We start from the raw sequence: 26,450 nt of genomic DNA, 5'->3' as shown, positions 1-26,450 counted from the left end.
ATAAGAAAGATTTGTGCCATCAGCATGGTGCAGTGGTTAAGAGCAGATGGACTCTAACTTGGAGAAAGGCGTTTTGATTTGCCACTCCTCCACATGACAGGCAGACTCTAATCTGGTGAACTGGATTTGTTTCCCTGCTCCTATACATGAAGCTTGCTGGGGGACCTTGAGCTAGTCACAGAACTCTCTGAGCCCCACCCACCTCACAAGGTGTCTGTTGTGAGGAGAGGAAGGGAAAGGAGTTTGTCAGCTGCCTTGAGTCTCCTCATAGGAGAGAAAGACAGGGTATAAATCTAAACTCTTCTTCTTTAAATGAGCAACTGCCAATTTTTATACCCCAAAGGCACCACTCTACTGCTCAGACAAAGGCCTGAGGGCTGGAGGTAAGAACATAAGAACAAGCCAGCTGGATCAGACCAAAGTCCATCTAGTCCAGCTCTCTGCTACTCGCAGTGGCCCACCAGGTGCCTTTGGGAGCTCACATGTAGGATGTGAACGCAATGACCTTCTGCGGCTGTTGCTCCCGATCACCTGGTCTGTTAAGGCATTTGCAATCTCAGATCAAAGAGGATCAAGATTGGTAGCCATAAATCAACTTCTCCTCCATAAATCTGTCCAAGCCCCTTTTAAAGCTATCCAGGTTAGTGGCGATCACCACCTCCTGTGGCAGCATATTCCAAACACCAATCACACGTTGCGTGAAGAAGTGTTTCCTTTTATTAGTCCTAATTCTTCCCTCCAGCATTTTCAATGAATGTCCCCTGGTTCTAGTATTGTGAGAAAGAGAGAAAAATTTCTCTCTGTCAACATTTTCTTCCCCATGCATCATTTTGTAGACTTCAATCATATCCCCCCTCAGCCGCCTCCTCTCCCAACTAAAGAGTCCCAAACGCTGCAGCCTCTCCTCCTCTACACGGTGCTCCCGTCCCTCCATCATCCTTGTTACCCTTCTCTTCCCTTTTTCTATCTCTTCGATATCCTTTTTGAGATCTTGTGACCAGAACTGGACACAGTACTCCAAATGCGGTCGCACCACTGCTTTTATATAAGGGCATGACTTAATCTTTTGCAGTTGTATCATCAATTCCTTTTCTAATGATCCCCAGCAAAGAGTGTGCCTTTTTCACAGCTGCCATGCACTGAGTTGACATTCCCATGGAACTATCAACTACGACGCCTACATCCCTTTCCTGGTCTGTGACTGATAGCACTGACCCCTGTAGCTGATGTATGTGAAGTTTGGATTTTTTGCCCCTATGTGCATCACTTTACATTTTGCTACATTGAACTGCATTTGCCATTTCTGAGCCCACTCATCCCCTAGTTTATCAAGGTCGGCAGGAGCTCTTAGCAATCCTTTGTGGTTCTCACCCACCCTGCATAATTTGGTATCATCTGCAAACTTGGCCACGACGCTACCCACCCCTACTTCCAGGTCATTTGCATGAATAGGTTAAAGAGCACTGGTCCCAAAAGCGGATCCTTGGGGGACACCACTCCGACATCTCTCCCCATAGTGAGATCTTCCCATTTACCCCCTCTCTTTGTTTCCTGTTTCTCAACCAGTTTTAGAAATCCATAGGAGGACTTCCCCTCTTATTCCTTCATTGCTGAGTTTTCTCAACAGTCTCTGGTGAGGAACTTTGTCAAAAGCCTTTTGGAAATCCAAGTAGACAATGTCCACCGGTTCACCCCTGTCCACATGCCAGTTTACACCCTCAAAGAACTCTAGTAAGTTTGTAAGACAGGATTTGCCTCAGCAAAAGCCATGCTGACTCTTTCTCAGCAGGTCTTGCTTTTCTACATGTTTTATAATTTTATCTTTAATGATAGATTCTACTAATTTACCAGGAACAGATGTCAAACTGACTGGCCTGTAATTTCCCGGGTCCCCCCTAGATCCTTTCTTAAAGATTGGTGTGACATTGGCCATCTTCCAGTCTTCAGGGATGGAGCCTGATTCCAGGGATAAGTTGCATATTAAAGTGAGAAGATCAGCAATTTCATGCTTGAGCTCTTTAAGAACTCTTGGGTGAATGCAATCTGGGCCAGGGGATTTGGTAACATGTAGTTTATCAATGGCTGCCAGAACTTCTTCATTGTCTACCACTATCTTCGCTAGTTCCTCGGATTCGCCTCCTAAGAAGCTTGGTTCAGGTGCAGGAATGTTCCTCACCTCCTCTTGGGTGAAGACAGATGCAAAGAATTCATTCAGCTTCTCTGCAATCTCCCTGCCATCTTTTAGCACACCCTTTGTTCCTTTGTCATCTAATGGGCCTAACGCTTCCCTTGCTGGCTTCCTGCTTTTGATGTACTTGAAGAACTGTTTGTTGCTGGTCTTGATGTTCATAGCCATGCGTTCCTCATAATCCTTTTTTGCCTCCCTTACAGCTAACTTGCTTCTCTTTTGCCACCATTTGTGTTCCCTCTCATATTCTTCATCAGCCAAACTGGACTTCCATTTTCTAAAAGACATTTTCTTTTTTCTGATAATTTCCTCAGCCTCTCTTGTTAACCATGGTGGCTTTCTTTTGGACTGGGTGCTGCCTTTTCTAACCTGTGGAACACATTCCAGCTGAGCTTTTATTACTGTGTTTTTAAATAACCTCCAAGCATCCTGGACAGTTTTGACTCTCTTGATTTTCCCTTTCAGCTTCCTGCGCACTATCCCCCTCATCTTCGAGAAATTTCCCTTTGTACTTTGCTACAAAAGAAGTGGTTCTGTAATAAAACTGAAGCAATTCACAGGAAGCACATATATTCAAACTTGGGTTGCCAACCTCCAGGCAGGACTTGGAATTCTCCTGGTATTATAACTGGTTTCCAGAGATCACTTCCCCTGGAGGAAATGGCAGCTTTGGAGGATAGACTCTATGGCATTACGTTCCTATTGAGCTGCCTCCCCTCCTCAAATTCTGACCTATCCATTCACCATCTCCAAATCTCCAGGAATATTGCAGTCGAGAGCTGGCAACCTTAATTCAGGCAGACATACAAAAATCCCAAGAGAGCTGTCACATTGAAGAGTGTGACATCTCTGTTTCTTACAACTTTAAGATGGTTCTGCAAGTCTCCAGGACCAGTTACATTACATGGGAGAACCAGATCCAGCCCATAGGACATCCAATGAGAGAGCCTGTTTCTGGGTATTTCCAACGAACATGTTAAACTTACACAATTTCAGGTCTGAAGCTCAGAAGGAAATTCCCTGTTAATTCTGATACCTTCATGAGTCAGTCCCAAGTTCATTCAACAAATAAGGCGTGGATCAGTGAATATTTATGATATCTTTATTTCTCCTTATTTCAGTTTCAGAGATGGAACAAGGATTCCTCCAACAAGTGACATTTAGCTACTTGAGTGTCCATTGTGAACACAATAATTGGTAACAAACTCGAACTTGCAAACTTGTGGAGGGGTGGAGCAGCTATGGATGTGAAATCACTGTGAAGCAAAATAAATAAGACACTGAATGGGGATTTGTTTGCAGAAACAGACAAGAAGAACTGTAAACAATACAGCAGATTGCTGTGGAAATAAAATAAACCAGCCTGAAGACATATTGGAAACTAAGCAAGGAATACTATGGGAAAGGAATGTAGGCTCAGTGGAATGCGTTGTGTCAGCAAAGATAACGAGAAGATTACGTGACTGTAAGCCTAGAATAAACTTGTCAGAAGCAACCCATGGCCAGATGCAAAGGAGCAGCGTGTGTGTGTGTGTGTGTGTGTGTGTGTGTGTGTGTGTGTGTGTGTAAAAGTTGTTTCTGTGGAATTGTGCATGCTTTTCTAAAAGGACTGAAAAATGGGCCCAGAAGATGTAAGCTTCTGAGATTCTGCTTTTGATGTCTTCTGCAATCATACAAATAAAGAATCAATACCTTTGAAAAAAATGTTTTTGTACTTCTTCAACACTGCTCAGCTCACCTGAAAGTGGCAGTGGGGGTAAAATTTACGACTAAATCCACGGTTAAATTGTTAGCAATGGCTTCTGTTGTTTGCAGTGTTAAAGTAAGGGTAAAAGCTGGGTTCTAGTTGCAAGGGCCAAAAATGCAACAATTGCTGTTTTAAGTCTATAATCACCTTAATTCTTATCCAAATCTAGGACAGCCATAGATTTGTTGCTGTATATTTATTTATAATAGCTGGTAAGTCAACTTATTAGAACTCTCATACTATGACAGTAAGTGCTGGAACATGGTCTTTATTATTATTATTATTTAAAAAACCCTCTCTTCTTACCAAGTTGTTCCGCTAAATGTTTCCCTCTGTCAGTGGAGATTACCCGTTCTTCTTCCATGTCACATTTATTACCGACCAAAATAACCTGGGCATTATCCCAAGAGTAAGTTTTTATTTGGGTTGACCTTGAGAAAGAGAAAGAGAGAAAAAAACAGTCAATATGTGCAAGTATGAAACCAAGGCTGGCTCTGCCATTAAGCAAGAGTGATGTGGCCAGTCTCAGGAAGCAAAATTGGGTATACCATTAAACAGCAGCACAATTTTGATAATTTTGGTGTGGTTTTTTTGTAATTATATTTTATCATTGGGAGTTTCTGTTTCTGGAACCAGAATATCTTCAGCCGTCTCACTCAGGTTGCCTGTTGGTGAGACCAAATTTGGTGATGTGTTGTAGACCGACTTCCCACATGGGAGCTGAAGATCTCCTAAAATAAGGGCTGATCTGCAGAGTACAGGGCTAGTTTGCAGGGTGGACTAGATGGCATTACATCCCCTTTTCCAAACTGCACCCTCCCCAGATTCTACAAGTGGCTCTGATATTTACTTAATTACTTTATTAATAGTTTGCCATTCTCACTGAGACTGAAAGCAGATTGTACAGTGGAAGTCAATGCAATCTATAGGATGAAACATTTACAGCCCCATCCAAAGGCTTTTTGGAGTGTATGGAGTGTATGCCCACACACTAGCACATCTGCCAAATGCACCAGCAGGGGAGACAACCTAGCAGATGGACAGATGTCATGGCTTCTGCAGAACCTGACCCGGAAGGGTGGCTGGCATTACGCCCAGAGTTGACATCTGAGCGGATCCTGGGGGGGGGGACTGGGGTGTGCCTGGGGGAGGATTTGATGATAGGCAGCTCCCACCCAGGCTTTTAGGCAGCACCCCAGACTTATATCACCCAAAAAGATGGCATAAGTCCATTCAGCCCCATGGAGGGCTTTCAGCAGAGGTGGAGTGAGGGGAATCTCCTCCCAGGGTACACACGCGGGCTGTACCCCCTCCGCGCACTGCCCACCCCTGTCCTGCCCCCTCTGCGGCTCCACCCGGGGTGTCGCACTTCACCCTGCCCCGTTGGTGCTACGCCTCTGGCTTCCAGCTCTACATGGGGCTGCCCATAAGCAATGTAGTAGAACTAGGAATACAGCAGTCTGAAGCAAAACATTAGTATTAGACCTGGTATGATAAACAATGCAGAAAATAGTACTATGTTAAGTATAAAAACAAAGCATTGAGAGTAGGATTATACATGCAGCAAATAAATAATGCATACTGCACACAGTGGTATAGTTCATGGTCATGTTACATTTATAAACACCATTCATTAACCATTTTTATGACACAACTGTATTACCTGTACATAAATTTTCCCCCAAATAATATTTTTTACATAGTTTGCAGAATGACAATGGTGTGGGAACCTCCTCAAGCAGGCTATTGCACAAGGTGGAGGCCGCAACAGAAAATGCACGTATAGGAGGTTGTTAATTTTGCTCATTTGCAGGATGGAACTTACAGAAGGTGTTTGAGTGAAGCTGTCATGGTTTAGCATGGCATGAGAGGTCGTCCTAGAGATAAGAAAGTCCAAGGCCATAAAGGACCAAAAACTGATGGGCAGCCAGTAAAATGCATACAAACCCACCCAACATCTAAGGTCATGCCTGATACCGATGTCTCCCTCCAAATAGCCAACTAGATGAGATGGTCCACCATATCAAAAACTGCTGATAAATCTAGTAGGGTCATTCTAAAATACCAAATGTAACCTGCTATTATTATGCTGTGCAGAAATGACTTAGAGAAACAAAGCGGCACAACCTCTGTATCAGACAGAGATTATCAGCTAAAGCCACCAGTGTGTCTCCATCCTACAGCTTGGTCTGAAACCAGACTGAAAAGGGTCCAGAGCAGAAGAGTTATCCAGGAACCAGTGGCATATATAGGGGGGGGGGCACCAGGGGCTCAAGTCCCAGGCACCCCTTCCTGGTGGTGTGTTTCGGGCTGTGCCCCCCTGCAACTGTCCCTCGCTCAGGAACTCCATATGCAGGTCATGATGGGCACAGTTGAATGCCAGAAAGCGGGCTCTTCCCACAATCTCCACATGAAGATTGGGATGGGGTTAGATGGCTCACCCTGCCCCCATCTCTCTGTGGAGGTCAGAGTGGCAAGGACCCGTTTGAGCAAACAAACAGGAGCATCGTTTGCAGGTATTGGCTTAATTTTTGTTTTCTTATGCAGTTTAGGATTTATTTAGGAAGTTGGTGTGGCATTGTGGCTTACAGAATTATCTCTGGCTGATTCCGCATGGGCCAAAAACAGCAGTGTGAAAAAGGTGTGAAAATGGTGTAAAAGGGTTTATACTGTTTTCACACCATTTTTACACTGCTGTTTTTGGCCCATGCAGAATCAGCCTCTGCTTCAAGAGATCCCTGGTTCAAATTTTGCCTCTGTCCTCTGGAGTGGAATTATATCTTTGTGAGTCCACTGAAGTCTTAGAAAAGCATGCCTCTATCTGAGGAGGGCCCTGTAAGCTGCACTGGCCATTCTGCCTCTTCTCTGCCTTTCATAATTTCAATATGGGGATAATACTGGCCTACTTTATATAGTTGTTGCAAGGATTACCTCAAGATAATATGTGAAGTGCTTTGAATGCCAAAAAAGCCATATATGTACTGTTTGTTTTGAAATTCCACAAAGTTTCTGCTATAAAAATAAATTTGTACAGTACGGTATATAATAAAGTGGTCTTTCATGAGAATAACTGCACCCATTATTTATAAAAGCAAGTTCTCCAATGATGATGTCATGCAGAGCCCTCCAAAGTGTTGTCTCAAAGCAAAGGCCCAAAAGGTCGAAGTTCCATTAATATTAATATTTTCTTTAAGGCTCCACCATTGCTTTGATGTGACAGAGGTCATAAGTCTGCTTTGGTGGAAATATATATTTTTGGGGAAGCATGCTGAGTTTTTAAGGAATTTGTGATTAATCAGGATACAATAAGTGGCTTCTATCAAAGAGGCACTGGTCACCATGGTAACCCTGAAAACTGCAGTAACCCAGACTGCTATCGGCACCCCCTTATTAGCGTCTCCAGAAGATTTCATTTTAAAAAAAAACACAGCTGTGAATCATGGCCTACCGGCATAACAATGTTTCACTAACAAGTGCAAGACATTTCAGCCTAGGAGCAATAAAGCATTATTATCCTTCTTCCTCCCATTTACCTACTTACCTGCAAGGCTAGGAGCAATAAAAATGACTCTCAGAAATTGTGCGAGGATTTTGGAGTCTCATAAACACAATGCCCTGCTTTTATTGCTTCAGGTGTTTTAATCATTCGTATTATTTCACTCTGCTTTTCATTAGCAGGTTTGAGAACATAGTGGACATTCATGTTGTCATTTCTGCACATGATGAGAATTCAATCTATTGTTGCCCATCTGGTATAAACTGGAGCCTGTTTCTCCCCTATAGTTGCTCCCACTTTATGGAATGGCCTATTTGAAGAGGTGGGGGAGGGAGAGTGCCATCTTTAGATGTTTTAGAAGGTGCTATAAAGCCATTTTCATTCACTAGAGTTTTTAATAGGGTGTCAGCTGTAGAGATTTTCTTAAGGAGGGCTTTAATTGTGGTTTTCTTGCATTTTCAATATTTTATTTAAATTTAGAATTATAAGCATCTCCAGACTTGACTATTGTAACTCGCTCTACGCGGGCCTTCCCTTGCGTTTGATCCGGCGATTAAAACTGGTTCACCATGCAGCAGCACGCCTGCTTTCAGGCAGCACCTTTCAGGAACATATCCAGCCTGTGCTGCGGCAGCTGCACTGGCTTCCAGTAGAGTTCCGGATCATCTTCAAGGTGTTGGTGTTGACCTTTAAGGCCATTCACGGCCTGGGGCCATCGTATCTTCGAGACCGCATCACCCCATACGTCCCTAGGCGGCCTCTCCGACGTCGTGCGGAGGCCAATTTACCCTGGTGGTCCCTGGCCCTCGGCGATGCGGCTGGCCTCCGCACGGGCCCAGGACCTTTACAGCCCTGGCCCCGGCCCACCGAGTGGACAGCTCTTCCCTCCAGCTGTCGGGCCTCTGCGGAACCTTAGGGGAGTTCAGCGGGGGGGCCTGTAAGACGGAGCTGTTCCGCCGGGCCTTTGGAGGATCCGGCCGCTAATGGTGCCCCGCCTTTGGCCCTCAACATCTGGGCCACAACTCCGTCACTGAGACTCGCCACGCCTCCCTTCATCGTGGGGAGGGAGGGAATTGCCTCTGACTGGAACGCTGGACGCCACCCTACATCTTGAATTTTAACCTAAATTTAAATCTGGGCCATATTTGTAAACGCATTGGGAGATTTTATCCCTGCTTTTAAATGTTATTTAATTATACTGTTTTTAAATGCTGTACACCGCCCAGAGCCCTTCGGGGATGGGGCGGTATAAAAATCCAATAAAATAAAATAAAATAAATAAATAAATAAGCTACCTCAAACCACAAGAGAATGCAGGGTGTAAGCAGCTGAAGAAGAAGAGAAGATTTTGAATTTATGCAGTGCCTTTCTCTCCTGTAAGAAGACTCAAAATGACTTGCAAACTCATTTCCCCACCTCTACCCACAACAGACACCTTGTAAGGTTAGGTGGGGCTGAGAGAGTTCTAAACGAACTGTGACTAGCCCAAGGTCACCCAACAGGCATCACGTGTAAGAGTGGGGAAACAAATCCAGTTCACCAGATAAGCATCCACTGCTCATGTGGAGGAGTGGGGAATCAAACCGAATTCTCCAGATTAGAGTCCACTGCTCTTAACCACTGCACCACGCTGAATAAATAAACCATGTCAAGAAAAGAACACTTTGTTTCTTGAATAAACAGCTGGGTGAAATAGCTCTGGGATTCTGTACAAATTATATTTCTCCCATATTTATTTATTTACAAAATTTATACTTTCTGCCCTCAGCAGAACCACCAAAGTGGCTAACACCTTTTTCAGAGTAGGTTAAAATCCTGAGGGTGTTCGTGGGCCCTGCCTTGCTGTTTGAAAAGCAGATTGGTCTGGTGGCCTAGAGTGTCTTCCATCAGCTGCATCTGATTCATCAGCTCTCTAATTATCTATACTTGCATTGACCCTCTGAAGATGCCAGCCACAGATGCAGGCGAAACATCAGGAGAAAATGCTACTGGAACATGGCCATACAACCCAGAAAACCCACACCACCCTATCTAGACTTCTGGCCATGCTGATCTATACTGCAATACAGTATGGGCTGCCCTTGAAGACAACCTGGAGGCCCCAACTGATCCGGAATGCAGCAGCCCAACTACAGTCAAGGGCTAACTACTGGGAATATATGTTGTCAATTTTGAAACACTGGCTAGCAGTCTGCTTCTGAATTCAATTCAAGGGGCAAGTTATGACATATAAAACCCTGAATGACCTGGTACCCACATATTTGAGGGACCTTCCATATATCCCTGTGTGCCAGGTACAGTAATCAGGCAGTCATTTATGGGCTATTTCACCACTTAGAGTGGCCTGTCTGGTGTCAGCCAGAGCCCAGGCCTTTTCCATCATAGCTCTGGCTCTGTGAAATAGGCTCCCTGAAGAAGTGAGGGGGTCACCCTTCTTGGAGAGTGTTAGGAGGTGCTGCGAGGCCTGCCTGTTGACCAGGCACTGGAAAGAGACTGAAGTTTCAGACTTTTAAGGAGGGGAGGTGGGCAAGGGAATATCTACATAAAATGGTGCCCAGGCAAGCACTGAAGTTGTGCCCCTGTCCAATAGCGCTCAGAGCTTGTTGCACAATTCTCACTTCTCAGCTATATATAAAGAAGTAGGAAAGGGAAAGGGAACATACAAATACCAGGAGAGGGTGGGGGGAGCCACTGCACCTTCTAAAGGAGGAAAGTTGGTGGGAAAGATAATAGCAGAGGAGGAAAGGAACAAAATCAAATATTAAAACAGGAGTATAGTGGCATCCTTATTTCTAAGTATAAGCCTGCCTGCTGCCTCTCAAGCCACCCTATGGTGTCTGGTCGCATGCCTCCCATGGTCCCAAATGAAGCCACTGAGGCAGGTGTGGGGCAGGGAGCTGGCCTGACATTGCCTGCAGTTCCAACCCCTTGAGGCTCCACCTGGCACCAGGGACACCTGCAGGAGATTGCTGTGATGAACTGCAGAAGAAAGCATGAATGTAAAAGTGCAGTTCTGTCTAAGCCAAGTATTGTTTATACTCATAGTGAAGCCTAAAGGCCTAGGAACAGGGAAGCCTGATGCACTCTGATTGGCCTAATGGCTTGATGATGCAGAGAGGGAGGAGGATATCTTCCTGTGGAGAACAATCTGAAAGGCTTTTGAACTTTAGAGTTCCTGGTGTTAAGAGTGATTGTGCCTTAACTGAGTTTTAAAGTATAACATCTCTGAGGGAAGTAGTTCAGTCAAAGTGTGTGACCAGTAATTGAGAACTGAAACTGAACAGTCTTCTTAAGTCTGTGCTTGAAAAACTAAATACTGAAATTTCTGTGCCAAGTTCTGGTGTATATATATGTCTCTTGTCTTATTTGCCTCATCCATTCCTTCTCCCCAAGTTATTTATCTCCCTTACCCATCTCATGTCTGTTAATAAACCTTTTATTCTGTTTTAAGTTTTTAAAACTCAAATTCTTTATTGCAGTCAAAGACCAGCACATAATAATACAAACTGAGAAGTGCACTTATACACAGTCGGTGACCGTTTACTAAAAGGTCACTGTTTAAGTTTAAAATCTGCCTCAGTACTTATTTTGTGTGCCATTAAGGGGTTTGCAGAAAAAGGTTGAAAACAACAGGCATCCTTCACCTTCTGGGATAGGAACAGGGCAGGGAAAAGTGCTTCTCACTATATGCTACCATTTCTTAAGCACCTCAGACCCTGAAGGAAAAAAGGTGGGAAAAATCTGGCAAGATAGGTGAGTGAGTGGTTTCCCTGCCTGAAGAAGTTGAGAAGGTGTGGAGGTCCATCACACATGCTTGGTGGAAGTGGCTCAGCAATGTTTCCTGCCCTGTCTTCTCTAGGAGGTCACAAGGTTTGGGGGGTTCTCAGTAGCCCTACTGTCTGCCAGAACTCCTCTGCCACCACTGAGCCCTTTACACTGGTCCCCAGGGAGGGCAACAGGTACCCTGTGAGTGGGCACCTGCTGGGGACCTCTGACTACCCCCTGGCAAGAGTGCTGGAAGAGTGGTGAGCAGCTCCTGCCCAGAGACTCAGGGAGGGGTACCTGGCCATGGCAAGGAGGGAGGGGGAAAGAAGGGGCCATTTATGGCAGGACAGGAGGGAGGGATGCATGGAAGACTGGCTTAGCAGCTGCCTTGGGAAGGGGTGGCCAGGGTGCCCTCAAGTCAAGTGATGCCCCTGGCATGCACCCTGTCTTGGTCCATCCTAGATACATGCCTGGAAGTGGGAGAGATTTGGATTTGTCATTTTATCTTTGCTTTTAAACTGAAAATGTTTAAAACAATGATTGTAAGTCACCTTGAACGAAGTGGAAAGGTTTCCATAAATAAACAGATGACACATTGAAAACATATGCAACAAATTACATATTTAAAACATATATAATGAGAAATCTTTTAAAAAATTAAAACGTTAAAGCCAAATTAAAACACATCATTACATTCAAGCCAAGCTAAAATATACCAAAACAACAACAATGAAAACATAGCTAGCCCCATCCCCTCCTCGCTAGCATTGTTAGTTCTCTCATGGCCACCAGCAGGAAATGGAGAAGTGTGGTTATGAGATCCAGATGTGGAAATTTCTGGAAATTGGGGGATGGAACCTGGGAAGGACAGGGACTCCAGTGAGGTACAATGTCACACAGTCCACCCTCCAAAGCAGCTCTTTTCTCCAGGGGAACTGACCTCTGTAGTCTGGACATGAGCTGTGATTCTGTGGGATCCCCAGGTCCTACCTGGAGGCCAGCTTCCCTATCCCCTGCCAGCTTGTGAAGCACCAGTGGGGAAATGGGAAAAGTGCCTGGGAGGCGAGGCATCCCTGCACTCTACCCTAGCTGGCCCAGCAGCAATGCCTGAGGCAAATAGCCTGGCTAGGCTGAGCAGGAACCATTGCTAGGTGGAAGGAGGCTGCAGCACACAGCTTGACCATTACAACTGGGCTAGTTGGGCAGCTGAGGATATTGTGGCTTCGCTCTGCTTAGGCACTGATAGTGATATCTTCCTTACCTTCCCAGTCATCCCAGCAGTGATGCTGAAGAGTATCTGGGCACTATGACCTCTCTCTGCCAACTGGAAGCTTGTGTTCAACTAGGCCCAGGAGGTAGCCAGAAGAGGTACTCCCACATTCCCGACATTTTCTGGTGGTCATGATGTCTAACCTGTCTCTAACGGGAACCATTTTGTTGGAGGAATAGAAGAAGGAGGAGGAGGAGGAGGAGGAGGAAGAGGAGTTTGGATTTATATCCCCCCTTTCTCTCCTGCAGGAGACTCAAAGGGGCTTACAATCTCCTTTTCCTTCCCCCCTCACAAAAAAAACCCCTGTGAGGTAGGTGGGGCTGAGAGAGCTCCGAGAAGCTGTGACTAGCCCAAGGTCACCCAGCTGGCGTGTGTGGGAGTGCACAGGCTAATCTGAATTCCCCAGATAAGCCTCCACAGCTCAGGCGACAGAGCTGGGAATCAAACCCGGTTCCTCCAGATTAGATACACGAGCTCTTAACCTCCTACGCCACTGCTGCTCCTAGAGCAACTGCAACTGCTAGAGTTGAAATTCAGGGTGGACTCAAAAAGAGCTTAGCCTATCTGGTTATTTTAAAAGTTAATTCCATCTTACCTAGTTCTTATCATGTTGAGGTCTCATTTAACTCTTGTGTTGGGTTCTCAGTATTTAACTTTTATTTGTGTTAGGATAATGGAAAACAATATTTAAAAGCAAAAAGCAAACCACTAAAACTCCCAGCCAATAAAAAAACCCCTCAAGGATAAAAGCACATACCACACCCACCCAGAATGACTCATCAATTTAAAGAAAGTTTTGAGGGGTTTAAAATTCTTCATTCCTTGTGTGTATGTTTCTAGAAAAGCGTGTTACCAGAGTTAACATTCTTTTATGAGAGATCAAGAGACTGTGATCATAGGCATCCTCCTCATCAGTTTTTAAGATCCTTAGTCATATGATACCACCAGTGGAAATCTGCTTTACAGCTGATGCTTTGCTGGAGAAACAGAATTAGGAAGTCCTTAGAGTATACCAATGAAGCAGTGTGAGAAACTCTGATAAAACAGCTGCTGAACGGACCAGTTTTTATGAACCGTTGTAGGAACTAATTTAAGAGTCTCTGGAGTTAAGGATTAGCCCCCTTACATAAGGTTGGTGCTTCCTCCCCGAAACAAAATAGGCATTCGGCCCTGCAGCATCCTTTGAGCTATTCCAGCTGGCCCAATATACCTTACAACAGCTGCTCCTTTACTCTCTTTACGTGCATTATCAGCCAATAGGGCAAAACTGCACTGCTCTGTCCTGCTTGCCTTGTATAGCAAAAGATGTTTGTGCTGCACAATTAAAATACTCTCTTAAAATTAATCCATCGGAGCTGGCCTTCATTAATATCCCACTGTACAATAATGCCTACACAATACACTACGGACTTCTTCACTACTGAACCTGTTCATTCCAGAGTTACAAAATGATGCCATCATTTCATTCATGTGCTTAAACAAATCATTTCCTTATGCATGAGGACTCAATTTCACCACCACAGCATATAGCATGTAGCAAGACACGAATACTGTATTTCTCTCAGGAGTCATGTTGCATGTGGTAGATCCCTTTCCTGTCCTCACAACCTCTCTTCATACTTATTCCCACATCCCCGTTGCTGTTGTTTTAAAGTGATGCATGTGTGAGCCTCTTTATTTAATTTTTGTGAGTGGGGGAGGGGGGCAGGCAATCCATGGTGCTCATTTTAGGTTGGTACAACTTAGCTCTTTTCCAACAATGAATTGGGAAAATGTGGGTATCTATGTTCTTATACTACCCTGAATGTGTGCAAAGAGGGAAGCATTGCCACAATTCTGCCCTTTGCATGCTCGGCTTTGATTCTGGCTGAAAGTCAGTATGGCACAGTGCTTCAAGTGAAGAATAAGAACCAGAGGGACCCGGGCTCAGATGCGCATTCACCATGACACTCGCTGGGTGGTTCACCCTCTCACAGCCTACCTCATCTCACAAAGTTCATGCAAGAATGCAAGAATAAAGTGGAGGAGAGGGAGAGTCATCCCATCCCAAGCTCCTTAAACTTTTTATCTAAAAGGCTATCTTAAAACAAAGCTACTACATAACTTCATTCCATCTCCAAGTATCATGCAGCAATAGATGAGAATCCTAGAAACGTTTTGCCCTCTGCCCCAATTCCCTAAGGCTACATCAATGAAACTGAATGCTCCTATGGCATGCTGGTTATATTACGACTGTATTGTTTTTACACCACGCATCAAAGGTTTACACTCCAGGGTTTCAAAAAATCTCTTTTTGTTTTCTCTGTTATTGAATAACGGAAGTTTCCCGAGCCAGATGCAGTGGAGTTCCTTTTCCTTGCCAAGGGAGTGTCAGCCTCAGAAGATGAAAGATATGAAGAGGCAGAGCTGATGTTTGTACTGAATTGATGAGAGCACTCTGGGTGACCTGCCCTGAGTCAATAAGAACTTGCTCTGTAATTTTTTCCACAGCTCGAAGCATGAAACAGTGCAAAGGTCCTTCTCCTTTTCAGGCTAGCCAGCCATACTGGGATATGGGGAAATCCAAATGACGACCCTGAGGGTCCCTGATTCGTACTATTTTGAAAGTTCTGCAACAGAAGAATCCCAAGTCTTAGAAATAAACAAATAGCCTCAGATCAGACACTGCATCAATTGTATGAGAATTACTAAGCAGAAATAATAGTTTAATAATGTTCAGATACTTTTGAGTAGCTTTCTCTTCACAATTGAGGCTTTGGTCTTTACCACATTTCAAATTAAAAAGCAAGACAACTACACATTAAAGTCCAGCATTTCTTTAAGTCTTATCTCTACTTCTGTGGCCAGTAACCTAGAAAGGCCCTTTCCCCACTCACCTTTGCCCGAGGGTTGCTGCGGGCAATTCCTGGCGGGCGCAATTCCTGGCGCACGCCCTGGCTTCAGCGCGGGGTCATCAAAAGGCGCCATTTCAAAAGGCGCCAGGAATTATGTGCGTCGAGGGGGCGCGAGAGAGGCAGCGTTGGGGCGGTTGCGTTCTAGCTGCCCCTGAAGTGGGGAGGGCAGCTGGACCCCGCGCTACTTGAGGAGAGTAGTGCGGGGCTTAAGGTAAGTGGGGAAAGGGCCAAAAAGAGAACACATTTGGTCCGCTTCTCTCCACACAACAATCCAATCTACTAATTGTTTCCCTGCATTTCCCTGAAATATTTCACTAAAACATTTTACCTCAGTTCTCATTATCATAGAATGTTGGAAGAGACCCCAAGGGCCATCAAGTCCAACCCCCTGCCATGCAGGAACACATAATCAAAGCACTCCTGACATATGTTCATCCAGCCTCTGTTTAAAAACCTTCAAAGAAGGGGGCTCCACCACTCTCCAAGGCAGTGAATTCCACTGTCTAACAGCCCTGACAGTCAGAGAGTTATTTCTAATGTTTAGGTGGAATCTCTTTTCCTGCACATTGAATCCATTACTGTGTCCTAGTCTCTCAGGCAGCAGACAATAAGCTTGCTCCATCTTCGACATGCCATCCCTTCAAATATTTAAACATAGTTATCATGTTCCACCCTTAACCTTCGCTTCTCCAGACTAAACATCCCCAGCTCCCTAAGTGTCTCTTCGTAGGGCATGGATTCCAGACCTTTTACCATTTTGGTTGCCTTCCTCTGGACACATTCCAGCTTGTCAATATCCTCCTTAAACTGCGAGGCCCAGAACTGAATACAGTACTCTAGGTGAGGTCTGATCGATGCAGAGTAGAGTGGTACAATTACTTCCCTTGATCTAGACACTATAAGCATCCCAGAATTGCATTGGCTTTCTTGCCTGCCATATTACACTGCTGACTCATGTTCAGTTTGTGGTCTACTAAGACTCCCAGATTCCTTTCACATGTAGTGTTGTCAAGCCAGAGTCACCCATCCTATATCTGTGCATTTCATTTTTTCTGCCTAAGTGTAGAGTCTTACATTTATCTCTGTTGAAATTAATTTTGTTAGTTTTGGCCTAGCTCTCTAATCTGTACAGATCATTTTGAATCCTGCCCCTGTCCTCCAGGGTATTAGCTACTCCTCCTAATTTGGTATCATCTGCAAATATGACAACCTGTGCATCCAGTTCCTTCAGCTTCCTTCTGAGAGCCTCAAAATCCCTTCTGATGTCCTGAAAGCTACGTCTAGCAGTGTCATTTGTTCTGATAGGCATTACAAGGAAGGGATAATGGCTTGACAAGTCTTCTCAGCCTCTCTGTGACATCACAGATTTTTGCCCCAGGGAGACAGCACACCTTTCGATACATCTTGTCAGGCCTGCAAATTGCTGCCTCTGTCCCCTACCACCACCACATCTCCTCTGGGGTTTTGCAGGTGACATTTCAAGGGTTGAACCTTCTGTCACTTGTGCATTCTCTGAGAGCTGAGTCTGTTCCTCCTGTGCCTGTTCCTAATCCTCACCAAGAATGGAGAGAACCTCAAAATGATTCTGTAGTTTCAGATTCACAGAATGCTCCCTGGTCCTTCTGCTTCTATGGGTTACATTTCATCTCCTGTGTTTGAGAGCTGCCATCCTCTTCAGAGATGTGTGTTCTCCACCCAGTACCGTCTGGTCTATTCTGTCCAGGAAAGTCTTGTTCTTTTTAATGTGCTAAAGTGTAGATACTTGTGTTTCAAGCTGCTGTAGCCTTGCTTCTTTATAGTCTAGCCCTGCTCACTGAGCTCCAGATGTGACCTAAGAACTGAGGACTTTTGCCCCTAGTCACTACCTTATGTTTTGCTATTTCTCTGAAGATGGGTCCTTATTGGTAAGAACTGCATGCACCGCTGCCTCTGAGCAAGTTAAAGAGCAAGTGGCGGCAAGTGGCAGTTGATTCAAATTGGTTGGGTGATTAAAGAGAATCCCCGCCCCTCAACAGCCTGAGGCAAACGGGCAGCCAACAACAAAGGAACCTCCCACACAAACAAAAGCTTTCCAAAGCCCTCAAAAAACAAACACACAAGCCTCCAAACACACACACACACAAGATAAGGATTGAGCTTTAAGGATAGCCCCCACAAAAAAAAACAGAGCTCACCTTTTTCTCACTGTCTTTATCCTTGGTCTCAGAGAGAACTTCTGAGCAAGTCAAAGAGCAAGTCTCGGAGCAGGGTGAACTTGCCTACTCTTATTATTGTATGCAAGCTAACCCTGCTCCAAGACTAATGACAGGTATGGAAAAATGAAAATGAAATAATCCTAATACTAATGTTGCAAAACTTCCATGCTGTCTTGGCACCAATGGTCCCTTTGAATCCTCTGATCTAGTCATTTCCCCCTACTGTGGTCGTACCTTTGGCGTGCGCTTGCTCTTCACTGGAGGAGAACATCCAAAATACGATCAGGATTAATCACCATTTAGGCTGCAGTGAGCTTCAGCTCATGGCACTATTTTTTGTTTCTAAATTGAAACAGCTAATTTCTGTCTAGCTGTGCTCATTTTCAGAATGATGTTCCGGGGAAATTAAATCACAGCCGTTCCTGTTTCAGATTAGTAATAGTTATACTAGATCATATGCAGAAGAACTCTTGCCAGATAAAGATACTTTCTCATTTAGCAGATCTGACAAGTCTAATAAGCACGTTTTATGGAGAACAGATTGATTTGGGTGTGTTTGTGTCAGAGGCGTAGCTGGGCCAAACTGCACCAAGTGTGCATTCTATATTTTCCGCCCCCCATGGCCCCCCGCTTCCCCCCTTCCCACACTAACCTTCATTCCTTTCCTTTTTCTAGAACTTTTTCAGGCTGCAAAAGGCCTGTTCACAGTAAAAATAGCCTGATGGGCACTATACTTCCCAGGAGACATTGTGAGCCCCAAGGTCTCTTGGGAACTGTTGTTCCTCAGGCCGTTTTGACTGTGAACAGGTCTTCTGCAGCCTGAAAAAGTTCTAGAAAAAGGAAAGGAACTATGGTAAGTATGGGAAGGGGGTGGGGGCGCCATGAGGGAGAGCGGGGGAAAAGGGGAGGGGCCTAGGGTGATTTTCTGCACCCCAGGCAGGCACCCGGTGCACAGCGTACCCCCCCATCCCCTTGTAGTTCCGCCACTGGTTTGTGTGCATGTATGTATTTAGACTGAGACACGGATGTCAGTATGTCCTAAGCTAAAGAGATGCATTTGGCACCTGCACTCTGGTAATAGTCCCCTACAGACTATATTCCTGCAGGACTTTACTCATATTCTTTACTTCATACATTTCGGGGAACACACTGCTTGTGATGTGGCAGGAACATGCAATTAACTGGAGCAGTGTAACCAGCCAGAGGAGCATTTATGTGCTGCTGCTGCTGCTCTTGGCTTATGGGCTCAACCCTCTCCATCCCTAAAATGTTAGGCCCTTGGTATGGTAGTTTGTTATTTTTCACTTATTTGAATCATAGGAGGTAGGTACCAATTTGTTTTTCATTTCCCTTGTGAAATGAGGATGGGGGTGGTAGGAGGAACTACATAGCTACAGCCATGGGACTTCCAATTCCTCTTTCTGTAGCTAAAACCATCACTATTATCAATCAGCCTTGTGCTGGGGAGAAGCCAAAGTACTGCCTATAAGGAAGAAATATGTGCTTTCCTCTGTGCTCCTATGAGCAGTGCCAGTATGGTACAGAAGACAGGGAACAATGGGCAGTGAAAGCAGTGAAAGCTAAGGACAGTCAAAGGCAGGCCTGATGTACAATGGCAGAAATGGTGATGCCAGATGAAAAAAACATCCACAGGAAACTTCAGCAAATGGCAAACAGAACAGAAATCATTAAAACAGCAGAAATTGGGGGGCACCAGAGAAACAAAAGTGGGGGCTTCCAGATCGGGTAGAAGAAATAAAACATTTTCTGATCTTCGCATAGCAAGCAGGAAACATTTTGGAAATGTTTTGGGGAAAAAAGATTGCTAGTTTACCTTATCCAAATAAGACAGTTTCCAAAATATTTTTCCTGCCTTAAAAATGTTTTACTTGTGCTGTGTGGAAAGGGCCTCTAATAATCCTTGCAATATTGGATCATCACCTGAGTGGAGAGCTGCAATCCACCTGTCTGTATTTTGTTGCTATGAATTGTCAATGAGAGCCAAATGAATGTCTTGGGATGATTTAAATGCAGCCTGCATTAACTATTCATGGTAATAACATGGCAGTACACTGCTGATCAGAACAAACCAAAGAAGGGAGCCAGAAAACCACATCAGTCCAGGGCAATTCACAAATGGAATAAGTCAGTGGCGTAGCACCAACGGGATGAAGGGGGGCATGATGTCCCAGGCGGAGCCACGGTGGAGGTGTGATGGGCCATGGTGGGGGCATTCGGGGCATTTTGGGGGCGTTCCAGGGTGGGTGGTGCCATGGCAAGGGCGCAGGGTGCATGTGCCCTGGGTGCAGTTTCCCCTCACTTTGTTCCTAGGATAAGCAGTGCTCAGAGCCTGTAACCAGATACACAATGCTTGAATAATGTGTAATGCAGTCTGGGTAGTTGTGACTGACCCTCGTGTGCCTCCCTGTGACCCATTCAAATTCTCTCCCTCTTCCTGCCAAATCACAGCTTGCAAACTGAGCAGGCTTTGGACACCAGAGCTGAAAGCTGCTGTTTGAGTCTGTTTTACAATTCTAAGGCAAACAATAGCTATCTAGTCTACATGTGGATGGGAAGAGGGGGTAATATTCCTGATTATGGTTTAGAGAGTGACAAGAGCCAGGGTGAGGGCAAGCCCCAGCAGCATTGCCATGCAGATGGAGTCAGAGGAAGAGCTGGGAGAAGAGTTGCTTCCCAGACCTGCTCCTCTTCTGGCTGGGAGGAGATCCAGTGGCACCAACGGCCTTCCAGAACTTATCTCGCACCTAGGCAGCAATGCACGTGGTGTCTGAAACAGCCTGAACAGCAGGAAGAAGAGTAATCCCTCCCCACTGTCATTGCCAGCTGTGAAGAGTAATTTCAGAGGGAGGAGGAACATGCATGGTTTGCAGATCACAGCACAGACAGAGCTGTAGTTTCCTTGATCACTGTGGCTTTCTGCACCTGTCTGGCAGGTGTAATTTCCCACTGCAGTGAACTGGGGGGACAGGGAGGGCTCAATCAGTGTCACACAGGCTGCAGACACAGAGGCTGCTTAGGTGTGCAAGCAACATCACTGGCGTTAAGCTGGGAATTATATAAGGAAGCTTCTCTTCAAAAGTCCAGCTGCGCCATAGAAGCGGGGGGGGCAGGGGATAATGAGGGCTGCTTCCTGCAGCAGAACCCACTAGGCAGGAACCCAGTGAGTGTCCCTCTCATTAATTCCATGGCAGGTTCTGTTCAACCTGGTCCCAAAACATGCCACCAAATTCCGGGTTTCCACAGAATTTTCTGGCAATCTTAACAAAGAGGGAACTTCTAAGAAATGCACAAAACTGAGCTTGTTTTCAGCTGATCCTTTGCTTTCATTGTTGTTAGTACAAGTTAAGCCCCCTAATGCATTATTTTGTGGTGGATAGCTTGGAGAATCACAGAAGACAGCAAGCCGAGCCGATGCCCTGCAGTGTGCAGACAGGGGAAAGCCATGGCTTTGAAATGAGCAAAACCTCATATTCAGCGTCTCTTTGGTTTGTCTGCCTGTATGCTTCTTTCAAAGCCATGGTAGGCAGGAGAAGGTTGCCAGAGATCAGCAACATGGATTGTGAATGGTATTTTTGCTCCATGTGGGCAGGATGTTGATGACCCAGGTCAAGAATACATGGTATCGCCTTTATTGAACAAATCTCCTTCCATAGTGAGTCCAGTCCTTTGATTTAAGCCAAAAGTTTAAAAGTCCCATGTTTTCTCTCTGTATATTCGTTCGTGTTTGAGACAACATGCTTGAGTAATGGAAACCAAGACAAAACATAAGTTTTAAAATCTTTCCTATGTTCCACACCTTTGCTAAGAAAATATAAAAAAGCAGCTTCCAACAGTAGAATATAACATGTAAGAAGTTACAATAAGAAATTAAAAAGATAGCAGGTCAGAAATAGCAAAAAAGTCATTAAAACTATGGCAGTTATTGAACAAGCAACAGTAAATGAAACCACAGTCAAGAAAAACACCACCATCAAAATGTTAGGAACTAAACCTATCACATGCCCAACAAAGTAGTGTTGATCAGCTGCTGAAAAGTCAAATTTGTGACACTATTGGGGTACCACCACTGAAAGGGCCCTACTCCACCAGCTTGCTAACCTTATATTTTTTTATTATGAGCAGGCAGAGCTGGGTACTAGAATGTGATCTTAAATAAAGTGCAGGTGCTAATGGGTGAATATTATCCCTTTAGATACCCTAATGACCAATTAACGTGTTACAAAGGACTTTTGGTTGCCACAAGGACTTTGGATTACACATGAGCTAAGAGTGTCATACTTGCCAGGTGTGCATCAGCTCAATTTGGATCAGAACCACAGCACATATGTAGAAGTGGCTTCAGACCTCCGCCTCCCCCCGCCCATGTCTTTTTTCTAACCTAAAACTGCCTGGGAACCATGATTTGTTCCCTTGGGAAACTTACATGCAATGATGGCTACATTTAAAAGTTTCCCAGAGGAGGAAACAGTAGATTCCTGGGTCATTTCAGGTCATGAAAATGGAGACGGGCAGAATTTCTCCTGTACCGAGTCAGGCTCATGCATGTTTGGGAAACATGGAATTCCCGTCACATGTGCAATCCAAAGACTTTACGATGGCTGTAAGGACTTTGTAATACCCCTGTTTCTCCAAAAAGAAGACAGTCTCTTATATTAATTTTTGCTCCCAAAGATGCGCCACATCTTATTTTTGGGGGGATGTCTTATTTTTCCATGAAGAAGAATTCACATTTATTGTTGAACAAAAAAAATTGAACATTCATTATATACTGTACAGTCGTTGTCATCACAAACCAGTCTGTTGGGGTGGGGCCAGGCGAGGCAGGAAGGGGGAGGGGCTTGGGGGCGCACATGCTTCCAAACAAAAACTTTGCTACTGGCACGTCTTACTTCCGGGGGATGCCTTATATTTAGCACTTCAGCAAAACCTCTGGTATGTTTTATTTTCAGGGGATGTCTTATTTTCAGAGAAACAGGGTATATGAATGAGCCCTCTGGGAGGAAAAGCAATAGGACTTACTCCTGTTCTTAACATGTGTGTACAGAGCGTAGCATGTCTTCCTGAACTTTCCCGACAGGGAATAACTAGTGCTGTGTGTTCATGGGAATGCAGCCTGAGAAACTGCTCAGTCTTTAACCAAGGTGGGGGATGGGGGGGGGAGAGAAAAACCACCCAGAAAAACCACACACTGACTAATGCAGACTCAGACTCCCAAACCATTCTATATTAAGCTGCATATTTGTACACAACATGTGAACATCTGTGGAAATTCACAAATATACCGCCAAGCGCATATGTAGCAAAAAAAATGAAAACTATAACTAACTGTACGTATCTCGTTTTGTCCAAATATGCCCTTCTCACAAAAGCCACATCATGCTAACACATACAGACACTCTTGTCATTATCATTCTCAGGACCACATTAAGAAATCACCTCAGGATTATGTAAAGCAGCTATTCATACAGAAATCCCACCAACGTTTGCACACAAAAAGAGAGCTCTTACAGTCAAAGCATCTGTCACTGATCAAAATCTCTCACCAAAGCAGAACTCTGGCCCCTGATTTACTTCCTTTCCTTCGTCCAAGCCGGGTGTGTATAAATAAAGCCAACTGACAAGAATAGACACAGTAAATAAAGAGAATCCTCCAGAGCTTTGTGAAAAGACCCTGAATAAAACTTACCTGTAGGATATGCACCCGGAGGAGACAGCTGTTCTGTACTGCAAGCCAGAAGAGAGTGGGGCCTACCGCACAGACAGGGAATATGCAACAAAAGCCAGCTTTGGCTGTTCCAGGAGAGGCAGGGGTGCTGCAGGGAGATACCATGGCATCCTTATATGGCAAGAAGAAGAAAGTGTGGAGCTGCATGCAAAGCAGGGCGAATTAAGTGTGCAGATTAAAAACGAACAGCTTGCTTTTTGCACATTGGCGAAGTTCAAAGCTTCTCCGCAGATCCCTCTAGACAGATCGGGGAATGCGAATAAACAATGCCTTCACTAGGAAAGCAACAGTACAGCAGAAGGGAACGGAATTCCATGTAACATTAATCTTTTTCCTTTCTGCAGCTTGTCTTTGTTACGGACTCAGAGAGAGGTGGAGAGAAAAAAATCAACAGCCCAACAAATATTTTGTTTAGCAGATGATGCTATTGATGTGGGATCTAGGTTAAAAAGTACGGGGGCACAAGGCTCCCCCTGGTCTTGGTTAGAAGCACCATTTGTTAAAGGGCTGTGCTTAGTGCAAAAAGATGCAGCAAGAGGAGGTTTAACAGTAAAAATAAAAATATCAGGAGAGAAAAGCAACATGTAGCTATTCATCAACTCCACCAATCTTTAGCTGGCTCCTCATTTTTTTTAAATGTCCGTGCTGCCTTTCTCCCTGTATGGTTTCCAAAGGCAGTTTATGGGAGCACCCTTTTTATGAAATACCATCAAAGGCTATGCCATGTTAGAACAAAGAGCAGCAAGTAGACAAGCATTCAAAAGCAAACAGCACACAAACAGCTAGGAAGGACAACTAAGCCTAAAACCAAAAATGAAAGTGCATCGTAAAATGAAACCCCCACAACTGCAACCATATCTAGTGTGAGTCTCCAGCCCCTTTGAACCGTGTCCCAGAGTATTCCATTATGATGTGATCCACCATGTTTTAAAGCTGAACTGTCACAGGAGGGTCGGTTCAACAGACAATGGCAGTAGTGGCAGGAGAGAGGGTGTTCCTCTCCCCATTGCTGCACTGTGCCCTCTTCCTGTTTCCAGGTGAGCTGCAGAAGAGCATTGCAGCCTACCTTAAGTGGGCAACAGCAGCATGAGTCTGGAGGAAGATGAAAGGGATCGGTCATGCCTGTCCCCCTCCTTCCAGGAGCCTCTTTTTGTCAGTGAGGGACTCCCAACAGATTGCTCAGGCACTGGACATCCCCTGCTTAAAGCACCCCAATTATTTTAGGGTCAAAACAAGCCAGAGGCTGGGAGAGCTGTGATCTTCTCAGCGTCTTCTAAAGGGTTGGAGGTGCAACCTGAAGGCTCAGTTTATGTTCGAGTAGTCGTGATGAGGGAGAGAAAAAACATAACTCTCTTATCCTGCACAGTGAATCTGACTCTTACAGCACCACTATGAATTCTGGAAAGGGGCGAGGGGTAAAAGAGTGAGAGAGGTAGAGTGTTGAATAATGAAAGCATGCAGGAATGAATGCATTCTCCTCCCCAACTGTGGATCAGAATCTGAGTCCTACATGGTTTCAAGCAGACAGCTATGTTGGTCTGCAGATGAAAAACGAGATTCCAACCCAGAAATCAACTAGATTCCAGTCCAGAATCAACAAGATTTCCAGGGTATAACCTTCCTTATGAGGAGAGGCTGCAGCGTTTGGGACTCTTTACTTTGGAGAGGAGACGGCTGAGGGGAGATATGATTGAAGTCTTTAAAATTATGCATGGGGTAGAAAATGTTGACAGAGAGAATTTTTTCTCTCTTTCTCACAATACTAGAATACCAGGGGGCATTCATTGAAAATGCTGGGGGGAAGAATTAGGACTAATAAAAGGAAACACTTCTTCACGTGTGATTAGTGTGATTAGTGTGATTAGTGTTTGGAATATGCTGCCACAGGAGGTGGTGATGGCCACTAACCTGGATAGCTTTAAGAAGGGCTTGGACAGATTTATGGAGGAGAAGTCGATGTATGGCTACCAATCTTGATCCTCCTTGATCTGAGATTGCAAATACCTTAGCAGACCAGGTGCTCAGGAGCAGCAGCAGCAGAAGGCCATTGCTTTCACATCCTGCATGTGAGCTCCCAAAGGCACCTGGTGGGCCACTGCGAGTAGCAGAGAGCTGGACTAGATGGACTCTGGTCTGATCCAGCAGGCTAGTTCTTATGTGCTGATCTATATATATAAAAAGCTAACAGTGACTTTGTTAGTTCACTCCCCTATACTTGAAAGCCTTGGCTTGACAGACCGGATCACCCCCAAATTTTTTCACATGATGTTTCCTCCCTGTGGCTGTGGAGCAGGTAATTGGACCTTCAGATCACCAAGAGAGTCCATACCTGAGCCAAGGTAAAAACCCCATCTTTTTCCTGGCACACCAAGCCATGAAGAAGCTGGCTGTGTTTAACTGTCACCCTTAGAATGTTACGTTGCAGCCTGTCTGTCTGTGGCCTGAGGAGGCTTTAGAATGTTAAATTGCAGATGGGCAGAGATGAGCAGTTAGAAAACAGTAAAATAGGTAATACTGTTAGAGTATCACTGAGTAGAAAGGTGGAAACACACATACACGTTTTGCCGTGTGAGACACCAGAGTGGGGTTCCCCACCGCATATTAACTTTCACTCTCTGGCTGCCTCACCCACTGCTACCACATAACTTGCACATACTCCTCATCCCACATCCAGCTCATCCCCTCCCACACCTCACTCTGCCACCCTCCCTCACATCCCAAGCACTACCCACTTACCCACTTCTTCACCCACATTAGCCACAGCTCTCTTTTTACTAAAAGCAAGCTGGAGTTTGTCTTTTCTTCTAAGAAAATCCACTTGGGGTGAGGCTAGAACCAGCTACTACTGGCTCTGCTTCTTATGCACACTTGGCCACTTTAAGAACCCAGGGAGCTGGCCTCGATCTGAGCGCCTTCTCCTCACCACCCTGCCTCTGCTGCCTGACTGGGATAGCCTCCTTGCCCCAGTTCTGCCTTACCCAAGCCAGGACTGTGCGTGTCAACCAGCCTCATGGATAGCGGGATTCGCACTCTGGACCGTTCTGTTGTGGAATGGGAAGGGTTACCTTATACTAAAAAAAACACAATATATAACAATGTGAATTGAAAAGGGAAAGAGGGATTCCACTTGACCACCCCAAAAGGCTATG

The 26,450-nt window shown here is 45.0% G+C and overlaps 1 protein-coding gene across 3 annotated transcripts in view; it reads right to left on the bottom strand.

The window, feature by feature from the left end:
* Positions 1-26,450, bottom strand: part of RAB3C (RAB3C, member RAS oncogene family) — a 140,180-nt gene that overhangs the window by 6,510 nt on the left and 107,220 nt on the right. For all 3 annotated transcript variants that reach the window (XM_048504743.1, XM_048504741.1, XM_048504744.1), the window contains exon 4: positions 4,242-4,366. In XM_048504743.1, coding sequence (XP_048360700.1) covers positions 4,242-4,366 — 125 coding nt within the window. The remainder of the gene's footprint in view (positions 1-4,241; positions 4,367-26,450) is intronic.

The sequence above is a fragment of the Sphaerodactylus townsendi genome, linkage group LG07 (assembly GCF_021028975.2).
Source record: "Sphaerodactylus townsendi isolate TG3544 linkage group LG07, MPM_Stown_v2.3, whole genome shotgun sequence".
Taxonomy (NCBI): domain Eukaryota; kingdom Metazoa; phylum Chordata; class Lepidosauria; order Squamata; family Sphaerodactylidae; genus Sphaerodactylus; species Sphaerodactylus townsendi.
Note: the sequence above shows the minus strand (reverse complement) of the source record. Positions and strands in the feature narration are given on the sequence as shown.